Raw genomic sequence first — 13,397 nt, 5'->3', positions numbered from 1 at the left:
CATAACCAAATTCCTTATAATAATTTTTACCAACTAGCTATCCTCCAATGACCAGAGAAACCAAGCAATATCATCAGCACCATTTCATACTCCCAACAACATCCACAATATCTTATCAAAAAAGCCCTTTCCCCATAACAGTACAAGAATGGAACTCATTGCCACAATTCCTAAATGTCTTTGACTCTTTTTCATTCAACATTTCAAATTACTGTAGCAATGTGTTACTTGTGTGATTCCTTTTTTCCTGAGCATACTAGCAGTGCTGACTATGTATATACTCAGTATCAACAATAAATAATGAGATTGTAGAAATGAAAAAAAGGCTTTCTGTTATCATATAGCAAATTAATATTAGTCAATTGATGTAGAAGTATAGGTCCTCTCCAAGCCTTTTATACTTACTGTATAAATAATCTGCATGCATTTGTGTGCTATAGATTGAGTCATAGCTATGCTGTACTTGCTATAACTTTGCTTCTGTGTTGTACACTAATTAAGCTAGTTTGTAATTATAATTTTGTGTTTTTTGGTATGTAATCTTCTACTGCATGGACATTATACTAGTAATAACTTTGGTGGCAACTTCAAATACATACTATTACAATACAGTAGGTGGCAGCAGGTGAGAATCATTCTAGTAGCTCATCATTGTATGGCCTCTACTTTCTGTCTGCTTGTCCATGATAATGTAGTTTGTGTACTTAATGATAAGGCATTAATTTTATTACGGTCAGACCTTCCTTACTTTCATGATCACCTATGAGGAGATTGGTATATGTAATATCCGAATACCTGTACACTTGTGCACCAATATATATATGCATTTCCCACACAATTAAATACATATAGTACGTATATTGTTGAAGTTGTGTATTCACTAATGTACTTCCATACAGTAGCTAGTAAAATCACAGTATCTAGCAAACAGGTAGTGGAAAATGTTTGATAAAATCAAGATACTCTAATGGAGCATGTCAACTGTTAGCATGTTCTAATAAAAACAGTCAGATTTTTTACATTAAAAACTGCAGGTATATAGCTAGCTATACTTGAATTTACCAGTGAAAACTCAGTCTGAAATCAAAATAAAAGCTTCATTTCTAGGGGGAAATACTCAGGGGGCACACAGATAAAAGTGATTTGTTATAGTTACAAAAAAAAATGTTATATTGCTGCATCACTAGTGACACATCAAACTTTGTCATAATAACACATAAAAGTAGTTGTTATTACAACATAGTTGTTTTCATCACTATGACAAAGTAAATATGTCACAGTGACAGCATATCTATGCTATTACGACATCTATCTCACGAATGAAATTGTTGTAATAACAAACAAGTATGTTACAATTACACACACTGGATAAGGATAACATGATCTCAAAAGTTATAATAACAAACAAGTATGTTACAATTACACACACTGGACAAGTATAACGTGACCTCAAAAGTTATAATAACAAACAAGTATGTTACAATTACACACACTGGATAAGCATAACATGACCTCAAAAGTTATAATAACAAACAAGTATGTTACAATTACACACACTGGATAAGCATAACATGATCTCAAAAGTTATAATAACAAACAAGTATGTTACAATTACACACACTGGATAAGCATAACATGCTCTCAAAAGTTATAATAACAAACAAGTATGTTACAATTACACACACTAGATAAGCATAACATGCTCTCAAAAGTTATAATAACAAACAAGTATGTTACAATTACACACACTGGATAAGCATAACATGATCTCAAAAGTTATAATAACAAACAAGTATGTTACAATTACACACACTGGATAAGCATAACATGATCTCAAAAGTTATAATAACAAACAAGTATGTTACAATTACACACATTGGATAAGCATAACATGCTCTCAAAAGTTATATTAACAAACAAGTATGTTACAATTACACACACTGGATAAGCATAACATGCTCTCAAAAGTTATATTAACAAACAAATATGCTACAATGAACCATGTCATAACTTATGTACACCCCTTAATAGCCCACATGCACAGGACTTCACCAAGATGAAAATTTCAAAAATGTCATAATATAACTGCATGAATCACACCAATGATACACATCGTACATGATTACCAAAGACTTTTAAAAAGTTACTCAGTTTTGGTCAAGATAAGTTTCCATAGATGTCACAACATTCACATAATTTACAGTACGGGGGGTCACACCACCTCCCTTTATACCAAACATTTTCTCTTCCACAAGTAAATAAAAATCTTTTGCCTTCGGGTGATACTCAATATCAAACACATAATGCACAGCAAATAAGGCAAAGATTGCTGACTGTAAGTGGCAACACGTCAGGATGGTCTGTTTTTCAATTGCTATGGCATATTGTGGGTCAACATCTTCATCGGCATCAATCACTCGTATAATCATGGGGTTAACATCTGTACAAACATCTTCCACTTATTCTCCTCTCTGTTATATATGTGCACCACAATTAGCTATAGGACATTTAAGCAACAATTAATGCATACCATAATTTCTTTCATTAGAAATGGTATATCATCTGCTGCTTCGTTCTCTTGGCTAGGTTTTCCTTTCTCCTCTTTTTTGCGAGTTTTTGTGGTCAAAAGATATCCAGTACATCTAAGGGCTGTCAATGAAACTGCCTCTATAAATAAAGAGTAATGTGGTATCATTATGCCAGCAAAATATGCAAATTTCTTAAGGTAAACATTTTGTTAAACAGATATTAGAGATGGAAGGGAGTACCATAATGTAACTGGTCCTGAAAGCTAACGGCCGTATAACTTTGGTCCTACTTAAACATTAAATACACAGTTGACAGATATATGACTAATCTGTCAACATGGCATTATTTGATTTTTATAGTCACACATGAACAACTGCCCAAATTTATTAGAGTTACCCTGGAATCACTGCTTGCCCAAGCTCACTTGTCTAGCTGGGAGGTGATATATTTTCAAAATGTTTATTGGAAGAAATTTTTGGGAATGTTTGTTATTCACTAAAGCCTATATATCGAAATACCTGCATCACCATCAATGTCACGTAGAGCATCCTTTAATGCGGCTGGTTTGTTCTTGTGTGCATTTGAATAGGCTATAATGGCAGGTTGATACAATAGCCAATTGTCAATAAATTTTTCCCTGCAATTCTCCTCTGCAATTACGTAATCCAATTCTGACGATACCTATACATAAAAGATTAATAACATAGTGACCAACAATGTATTTATACTATAAACAATACACAAAGACAAAGGGGGTTGGCTATTGTAATTTGCACAATAATATTCGTATTATATTATACAAAACATTCTTACACAAAGCATGCAATGCAGTATTCTAAACGGCACCAGTTGGACTGAAGCAATGTTAAACAGTGAAAAATCAGCTTAACCATGATCGAGTTATGTCTTCTAGGCATCAGTCGTTTAGATATTCAAAAAAGGGGTGTCAAGTTTTACTGCAGGTATGGGCCTCTAACCAAGATGCTATGAAGTTACAGTGAGGTGGTATATATATACTGTATTAAGGCTGAAACGAATAGTAGGAATATTCAATTGTTAAGAAATATTCGTACTTGTTAAGCAACATTTGTTATTTGTTAAATATTTAGTAATCAAAAAATTACAAATTTAGCTTGGAAAAGCTGCTGAAAACTGAAATATATAATGATTCGTAATCTTTTTTAAAGACAAATAGACCTCTAAAACAAACAATACCACAAAGAACGCACTATGGTCAGCCTTTTGAGGAGAGGATATTTGGCTAAAACTTCTTGTATAGGTGGTTGTTCCTCAAGTAGCCATGTTCTCCTTCTTGAAAATGTCCTGCACATTAACTCTTTGGCTCGATCCATGTCAGGAGTAGATTTTGCCAACTCTGCCTTAATAAGGTTCAAGTGTCTTGTATGTGATTCTTCATCATCATCCATTGCAAAACGTATTGCTGGATATGGGTGTTTATACAGATCAAGCTTTGGTTTCTTTCGTGGCCTATCAGCACTTTTGTCTTTTGGTGAAGACCAATTGATATTTTGACATTTTGTATACAAAAACTGCTTCCAGGAATGCTAAAAGCAAACCTAAATAATTATATGCATGTAGAACAATGTTAACCTTACATGTTGCTTTAAAAAGGGGTATGTGGCCACCAAAGATTTAGCCACCACTTCACAATCTTTCATCGAAGGATTCTGCACATATGTGCACAGCACTGTGGCTAATGTTCTCACAACATATTTCCGGTCATCATCTGCAACTCTTTTTTGGTTGAAACTTTCCTCGGTTGCTTTTCGAAATCTTGGTATGGGAAAAGGATCAGGAACTTTATTGGGTGTCTAATGAAAAGAAAACATTTATCAACATTAGTGATCAATAGCTGTCCCTTCGGTTGCTACAGGATTTAATACTCAAGCCACCCAAGGGAGTGACGATAATGACAAGCCCCGTTATCTCTCAGCAAAAAGAAAGTCTGTCCAATGACCAACTGATTTGTAGGTCACATGTGTCTATATGTGTATGTCCAGAGAATTGTTTTTGTCAAGAATTTAGTCCTAGCACTTAATAATTCTTACTGTTAAGTCTAAAGCATAAGACAAAACTATTCTGTCAGCATATAATTGCACAAACACGTCTTTATATAGTGCACACAAAGGCAGCTATATAACTATACACTTTCAACTTTCACTTACACTCTTTCTCTCTGTTGAGCTTAAAGATGATGACGAAGCAATGTAATCAGATCTTTTCTAATGAGAAGACAGATTATAGGGAGTAGCACGATGACAGACAGACTAACTCTTGTTGGTTTAGTAGTAGTACGTGATGAAGTTGGAGTTGCTTTGCCAACTGGGACAGGGTTATTGTTGTCGGTATCATTTACATCACTTTCACTCTAAAACATAACAATATAAGTTTGAAATTTCAGGTAAGATATTTGGAGTTTATAATAGTAGAACTGGAATACACCCAGGGATGTCACTGAGTTATCTAACACGTTATTTGAAGAACGAATCCTTAGAGTTATCTAACACATATAGGCATTAGAGACAACAATGAGCAAAAATGTATTCGCATGAACAATAAAAGCACAGCATGGTGAGTATACTTGGCTCGGGATGGCATATGTGAGCACTATTCCTGTATTAACTGACCAGGATGATCGTAGAATCATCTTGTGATTCTTCAGGTCCTTTCTGTAATTATAATAATACAGAATTATTGCAATGTACTTTAACAGTTTTACCTGATCATGTTCCAACTGTTCTTTAATGGCTCGATAAACTTTCAAACAAAGACCATACTTTGGAACAACATCCTTTAAACAATCTGGTCCAGCTGTTGAGGCAAAAGCCAAACTCACCGCCTCTCCATCCATCCCTTGATCTATACGATAATTCAAAAGGAGAGAGTTAACATTTTACAATAGCAGAGTCAGTACATGATAATTGTATGCTAAGACATAGTCTACATATATAAACATATATAAGTGCCTGCTCGAATAAGGGTCTAGCTTAGAATCAATACACTGCTGGTTTTCACACTCTTAAGTCAAGGCTCGGGTTCTTAATTAGCTTTGTCATGAAGCATATACTTTGTTTAAACATTTCAAGCTGAATACGCACTGGAAATGCCATCAATTGTGGCTGGTAGTACTGATAATACACACAAAGGCTGGTTCGTTGCAACGTAAGAGAATACAGATTGCTTCCTTGTGAAATTGAAAAGTGAAACTGAGTGGTTACGCTTTATTAGCTGCAAAAACCATCCTTCGTGTGTCTTGTCACTGCTACCAGCAACAGTTTATGGTATTTCCAATAAGTATTCTGCTTGAAATATTAATAGGAAGTACATACTTTGTGACAAAATCTATAAAACACCCTGAACCCTGACTTGGAGTGGTAAAACAAGTGGGTATTGATTCTGGATCAGACTCTTTTTCGAGCAAGCGCTTATAATTATAATTGATAAACAACGTGGGAGAACAATTTGATGTTGTGCTAACTCTAAAAACCAGGTGCCACTGTGCAGCTCTAAGGGCGTCTTTAGTAAAACTTAGAAACGTGTTACGCCTGCATAACAAAAAACATAACTTGGAACTCACCAAGAAACGCATCTTTAGCTTCCCAGCCAAACTTCTCCATAACCCACTCTCCCAGTTCTTCCATTGACATATCTTCCAACGACACCATCCTCAAAGCACACTACTGTTACGTTGTCAGATAAAAAACAAGATAGTACTCGGCAAGAATAAACGCCACGAGGTACTGGTCCAAATGCGCGCCTTTTCGTAGTAATGCAGTGCATTATATAGAGCGTAGTGGTGAGCATTAATTTAAATGAGTGTCTATTTTAGCATCATGATCATGACTTATCAGACTTAAACGTTGGAGATCATTTCCGATTATAGATCTCATTCCAATCGATGCAATTGTTGGGTGGCCGAGTTCAGTCTGACTATATACTGTAGTCCCGACCTAAGCCTGCTACACTAGACCCGTGCCTGATCTGCTAGCTACGCCACGGAGTCTATATTATCTATGGTTAGATGCAGTGGATAGCCAACATCGCAGCCAAAGGATGATTCCATGTCAGTTCTGCAGTTATCGCTGTACAACTTACAGATCATATGTAAAACACGTATTTGAAAGTCACTCCAGTATACCCAATTTCTTATTTACTCGTGGACTTAATGGATGCAGCAGAACTTTTCGAAATTACAGCAGTATAAGATCTCATTTTTCTAGGCACCATTGCAATGAACTGGAGTCTACTGTGGATTGTTTACCCAGCGTAAGTGATGATGTTATCACAAATGAACTGGATGCATATGGTGCCACAGTCCACCGCTCTGAAAGTTTAACCCAACTAGGGGAATCCTCTGAAACTGCACCTCATGCCAATGAATGTGTCTCTCCTGATGATACACTGCAGAGATCTTGTGCTTTATACCTGCTAACTCTAAAGGAAAAATACAAGCTTACTCAAACTGCTGTTGACTTTGTTGTGAGTCAGACGAAGGATACTATCCAGACTGTTATTGACAATTTGCACCAATCAGTACATGACTCAATATGTAGTGGAAATCAGCCAAACTTCGATCATATCTTTGAAAGTGCACCAAATCCGTACAGTGGCCTTGAGACCCAGTACTTGCAGTCAAAGTATATTGAGAACAATTTGGGTGTTGTGGTATGTATGTAAACCATGAATGGAACATTTTCACAACAATTCTTTAAGTGTCTCATTGCTAGTAGAGAATTTAATCCCATTTAGCTTTTGTGAATTGTTCAAAGTGTAATATGTCTCATTCATAAAAGTTTGTAATAGTTACTAATATGAGCAAACAATAATTATCATGTAGCTACCCATTCCTATATTTCTTGACTCTACTACGGAAACTGGCTCAGTTGGAGCAACAAGTAGATTAATGGAAGTTCGAGATACATTTCAATATGTACCTTTACTTGATGGATTGATCTCTTTATTAAACAATGAAGAAATACTCACCGAAGTGAGAGCATCCTCTAACTAGCTGTATATGTACATACATAATTAATATTATTTTCAGGTAATGAGACCTCATTTTAGATCAGATGAAATAATTGGAGATTATTGTGATGCCCATCTGTACAAGTCGATCCCACTTTTCCAAGACAGTGACCACAATTTGCAAATTGTTATGTTTTATGACGAGATGGAGGTATGTGTATAAAGAATTTAGTATATACAATAACTACGTAGCTATAGTATACTTCTTACTTTGGGTTAAAAACACGCGATTTTCTATAAATTTGAGGTTTTGTCAAAGTAAGCCAATATTATAGTTTAAATTTATAAGCACCTCAACAAAATTAATGTCAAACATGGATAGGCCTATCATTTTATATATATGCAAATGTCTCTGTAATAATGTTACTTGTCACTATCTATTGTACTATAGGTCTGCAATCCATTAGGGGCTCAAGCAGGTGTTCACAAATTAGGTAACTTATTTAGCATCATGTAGTGATGCACTTACATGTGAAACGTATAATAACTATACATGCACTGAGGCAAATAGTTCGAAGTTTCATTCGGTTTCACTACATTCAGAAGCTACTTTGTCTCTTCAAAGCTTCGTTACCATGGATACTAACATGTTATACTAGTAGTATCAGGAACACTCTCAGACTCCTTGTAGGTCTCCTTGTTGCAGCTACCATTTATTTATTTTGGTATAATTACAGTGGTGTTATACTGGAGTTGCAAGAGCTTTTCCAATGTACACACTAAAAATCATTGGTTATGTTCAATAATTATTGCCATAACAATGGTATTCAGTAACACTTCCAAAACAAGCTTCACAGAGAGGTTTTGTACATTCATGCATTCCAGCTATAATGCACATGTATTTACTTTGCAATTGGATATAACCATGCAGCTTCCAAAATCATGCTTGGCATTTATCGGTGTCATTTATAGTCATCTCTATAATATTCTACACATCATATTTTTTTGTTCTCTACAGGGCTATTTTACTATACACTTGGGAATATTCGACCTCATTTGCGGTCAACTCTTCGAGCAATTCAACTGATAGCATGTATCACATGTGATAATGTTAAAAAGTATGGATTTGACAAGATATTGGAACCATTTATTGATGATGTGAATACCTTAAGTCAAGTAAGTATGTCAGCTATGTATAAGCCTTCTTAATGCAATTCACACCTCAGGAAGGAATCTCAATATCTTTCAATGGGCGTGACATTCTGTTTTATGGGACTCTTCTATTAGTACTTGCTGATACTGTGGCTGCACATCAAATAGGGGGGTTTTAAGGTTGGAGTTTCGTTTGCACTGAGAAAATGCCGTGATTGCTTTGCAACAAGGGAAACTATGTCATCAAAGGTATATACGTATTTTAATGTAGTTTTACACATTGCATAATTCCGGATTCTCCTTCTGTTATCATCTTATTTGGTTTGCTACATATACTACTTATTAGTTATACTTAAATGGCTTTGTGATTACTGTTAGGCTATTTTACTGTGCAATTACAGAAACCACATCATTTGAGCTGATTGAAAAATATGTGACCCGCTGAGCGACTAGTTTGCATAATTCACTTTAGAAAAATCCCATTGAAATACAATGGGTTAAATGCGTACTGCAAAAATAATTTTACGTGAATTTTAATCCATTCAGTGAACAGTGAAACAAAGCTCAAATCGAGATAACTAAATGACCAACGGATTCCCCAGTTGATAGTAAGTAAGAATATCTTTGTTTCGTTTCAGTGCCATAAAGCAAACGTGAGTTATAAGCAGTGTGGTAACGTTGCCGTTTTTAAGCCAAGTTAGTGGGCATCTGTAGGCTTCATACTTTACATTACCAGGTGTCCCATTTCATAAGGAAGAGATTGAGCCAAGTCCCATCTACGTAGCTTGTTTCTTTCTTGAGTTATGATGGATTAAACAAGCGCCTGTAATTTTTATCCGTATAAGCACTGTACAAATCGATTATTTTGCTCTTCTTGCTGTCTGTCGCTATAACTCTACAACTATTCATCAGATAAGGCTATAACTTTGGCAGTCCATTGTTTTTACCCTCTAGATAACCAAGAAGTCATAAAATGAAGTTTGAGAAAATGCAAACTAGTTGCTCAGCGGGTCACATATGTTATTTGCATGGAATATGGATGCTACAGTGGAACCTGTCTTAGTGGTAGCCTGTTTAAAAAAGTCAACTCTTGAAATTCCTCAAGTGATAAATTTATACACTTTCCACTTGTGTAAAAGAGCCACTAGCCTATTTTAAACCCAGAAATCTGGCAACCAGCTTAGGCACGTTCCACTGTGCAATCGACTAGGTGGGCTGACAAGCCAACAAATTGTTTAACAAGCCAGTAAACAACATCCACATTTATTCTAGCTAATACTTATTCTATTTTCTTAAGGAATAATGTTTGTATGAGAACTATAATGCTCACATGCAATTATTCTGCTGATGAACAGTGCTTAATTATCCACTTATAAAGCACTGTTGGCAAACAAGGAATAATCATCCCTTTAATTTTTAATAGTTCCTTGAGAGTGATTTCATTCTTCGAGATCCTGACTGTCATGATTATCATTGTGGTCTTTTGGGTGGAATTCTCGGTGAAGAAGACTCTGTCACATACGGAGTAAATTATGAAAGTGCTCTGAACAAAATCGATCATTTTCATGTTGCCAACACACAGATACCTCAAGATGTAATGCATGTAATTCTAGAGGGCGTTCTGAATTTAGAAACACGATTACTATTATCTTTCTTTGTAAATGATGAAAAACTGTTTACATTAGACTTCCTAAATCAAAGGATTACTCATTTTCCTTATGGAAGATCTGAGAAGAGAAATAAGCCACCTCGTAAACTTACAAATGCTAATCTGTGTGGATCAAAAATGCCACTTTCAGGTATTTGTTTATATGTTCTTGCAGCATTATAATTATATGCTTGTTGTGTATGCATATAGCTTCTGAAATGTGGTCCTTTTCAATTTTGCTTCCGCTTTGGATCGGAGACAAGATTCCAGATGATCAACCACAATGGGAATGCTATTTGCTTTTAATTGAGATAGTAAAATACACCACTGCCCAGTTGACGTCCATTGCATCATCTGAGTATCTTGCTGAATTGATTGATCAACATCATAGAGAATTTAAAAAATGCTACCCCTCGACCTCTATAACTCCTAAACTGCATTATATGGTCCATCTTCCTAGACTTTTAACCACGTGAGTTGCCGGTTTCTTACTTACAGTGCATTAAATAACTCATGTAGATTACCCTTGTGCAATTAGAACCCGAACAAAAGTTCGGAAAGTTTGAAACCTTCAAATATAACATGTACACAGTACAATGCTTTAGTGTTATTCTTGCAAGAGGCTTTGGAGCAAAAATTTGACCTTTGTTCCAGCCCTACTATAGTAGAATGCATATGCAGTACTTGACATTTTATAATGGTATGTGTACTTTAGAGTTGGACCCTTGGTGAATTGCTGGTGTATGCGAATGAAGGCAAAGCACTCTTATTTTAAAAGAATTGCACAAGTTGGTAATTTCATAAATCTTCCGTATTCTATTGCCGTTCGCCACCAAAAACTACTATGTGCAAATCTTCAAGGAAAGTTTTTTGACTATGATGATCTTCAATCTGGACCAAGTAAGTGAACACACTTTATCAAATTAAGCTACATATATTATGTGCATCTTTAAATGTACGTAGGTAAATCACCTACTCTATTTGAAAATGAGTCTCGTGATGTCAAAACTTCCATCACTTTGCACTTTCCTAGTGTCTCTTCAGAAGCTTTTGTTTTAAGGTCTGTTAAATCTTCTGGATGTATTAATGCTATAGACTTGTGACCAATCCCACATCATCTCAGCCTAGATTGACAATTGCTTAGGTTACGTAGCTAATTTTGTATGCAAATTAATATTATTGTTGTTACCATTTCAAAACTCATTTCTAGGTCTAAGTGCACAGGTTGCTTCGGCAATCTACCAAAAGAAAGCAGAATACAAAAAAAATATGGGAACATGTGGTATTCTGTCACATTTAGATTTTATGCACGTATATGTATATGAATATATTCATGCTTCAGACTGTAAGTTACAGTTATATCACAGCAAGGGAATTAGAAAACCCGGACCTTACCGGACCAGACCAATTGTCAAATCTTCCAGTATGCTATTTAACACAGCAATACGCTACTCACCATGTAGCAATTTTACCAAGAATGCTGAAGCCAGAGGGGCTCGAGCTTTAGCATAGACTTTGCAAGATGAACGCGAGGCGATATCATTTTTAAACAATCTATGGCCTAAACTACTTTCTGATGTATTTTACTAACATATCTATAAGGTATACTCCTGTGATACTTGCTGTACTCCACTATCTGACATGGGTACCTGCCCGAATTTATTGAAGTTCCATAGGTCCTGAAGCCATGCAAAGATAGCAGTTCCGTTTATTTTTAAGCTGGTCATGAATGATCGAGGGATAAGAATTAATGTTTGGCTATGTGCATTAACCGCTGTTGTCTATTGATTTCAAAGGAGAATTGCTTTTTAGCTTACCAATTTCTATTATGCCCTATGTGACTCTGATAAATTCATGCAGGTAGTGAAGTACAGCATGTACAACTGGAGTAACTTAATTGGAAAGTAGTTTAGGCCAGAGTTAGGTTGTTTAACAGTGGATATCACTTCGTGTTCATCTTGTGACTCCTATGCTACAGCTCAAGCCCTGCTTCAGCATTCTTGGTAGAATTACTACATGGTGAGTAGTGTATTACTCGTTAAATAGCTTACTGGAAGATTTACATGACATTTGGTCTGGTCCGAGTTTTCAAATTCCCCATCACAGCAGGTGTAAAGTATCTCAGTTATTGATATGAATCCTAGGCGAACATGTACGTGTCAATAACTGAGATACTACACCTGTTATGATATAACTGCACTTTGATGTATATGGCTTTGTATGCATGTAGCTTGCATAAATATGTTGTACTGGCACTATATTTGTATTGTTTAATTTATACTGCTGCATGTTTGTTATTAAGACTCCGTTTTGTCACAGGCAGCATGTATAATTTAGCAAATTACTGAACAATAACTACCATACAGTTCCAGTAAATTCTTTGAATTATGGCTTTGCTGGGATAATATACATACACGTAATGGAATATCTTTATCCATGTATAAATTATGATATAAATTTGTATAACAGACTTTGTATGCTTATGTTTGGGTTCCACATTTTGAGTTACGTCAATGGTATATGCATATTAAAGAGTCATGGGTGACTTTAAGGAATGATACTATAGAGATTATTGGTATGCGTGTATGGTTGGAACTATATTTATTTATAGGCCTAACTGGATCAAAATATATGGTGAACAATATCACCGAGGTGAATTTGTGCATATGGGATGGCAACAGAATGATCTACCTGAATTTGGGAAGTTGTTGGACATAATTATTGCTGGAGGATTTCCATTTTTCCAAGTGGAAAAATATGAAACAGTGGGTATTAATAGTCACATTCTTGGATACCTGATCCGTCATTCCTATACCACAACCTGTGTTCATGCATCTATGCTTCCATACAAGAATACGTTTACTGCACACTCATATATTGCCGATAGAAGACTATATATTGTTCTTAAATCACATTTAGAGCAATTTACAATGTAAAGGCCAATGATTGTTACAAAATGTAAATAAATGTTGTTAATGATTTTATTACTAATTGTTACAGATAGAGGCATTAATGTAATACTCTAATGTTAATTCTACATTTCATATATTACTGTGATAGAGATTTGTAATAAGTACAACCT

The 13,397-nt window shown here is 35.4% G+C and overlaps 2 protein-coding genes across 2 annotated transcripts; one reads left to right on the top strand and one right to left on the bottom strand.

Annotated features, from left to right (window-relative positions):
* Positions 1–2,459: 2,459 nt before the first annotated feature.
* Positions 2,460–6,308, bottom strand: LOC136244796 (uncharacterized). Its single transcript, XM_066036348.1, has 10 exons — positions 6,128–6,308; positions 5,270–5,409; positions 5,178–5,219; positions 4,823–4,918; positions 4,716–4,772; positions 4,146–4,361; positions 3,759–4,094; positions 3,048–3,210; positions 2,531–2,667; positions 2,460–2,471 (listed from the first exon to the last, which is right to left on the bottom strand). The coding sequence occupies exons 1-10, from the start codon at positions 6,213–6,215 to the stop codon at positions 2,460–2,462; spliced, it is 1,287 nt and encodes a 428-aa protein (XP_065892420.1). The 5' UTR covers positions 6,216–6,308.
* Positions 6,309–6,603: 295 nt separating this feature from the next.
* Positions 6,604–11,361, top strand: LOC136244795 (uncharacterized). The gene is made up of 10 exons (XM_066036347.1): positions 6,604–7,215; positions 7,388–7,537; positions 7,595–7,726; positions 7,967–8,009; positions 8,534–8,691; positions 8,742–8,916; positions 10,091–10,466; positions 10,526–10,787; positions 11,031–11,215; positions 11,279–11,361. Exons 1-6 carry the CDS (start codon positions 6,604–6,606, stop codon positions 8,844–8,846), a joined length of 1,200 nt encoding a protein of 399 aa, XP_065892419.1. The 3' UTR covers positions 8,847–8,916; positions 10,091–10,466; positions 10,526–10,787; positions 11,031–11,215; positions 11,279–11,361.
* The last annotated feature ends 2,036 nt before the right edge of the window (positions 11,362–13,397 follow it).

This window comes from Dysidea avara, chromosome 14 (genome assembly GCF_963678975.1).
Source record: "Dysidea avara chromosome 14, odDysAvar1.4, whole genome shotgun sequence".
NCBI lineage: Eukaryota > Metazoa > Porifera > Demospongiae > Dictyoceratida > Dysideidae > Dysidea > Dysidea avara.
Note: the sequence above shows the minus strand (reverse complement) of the source record. Positions and strands in the feature narration are given on the sequence as shown.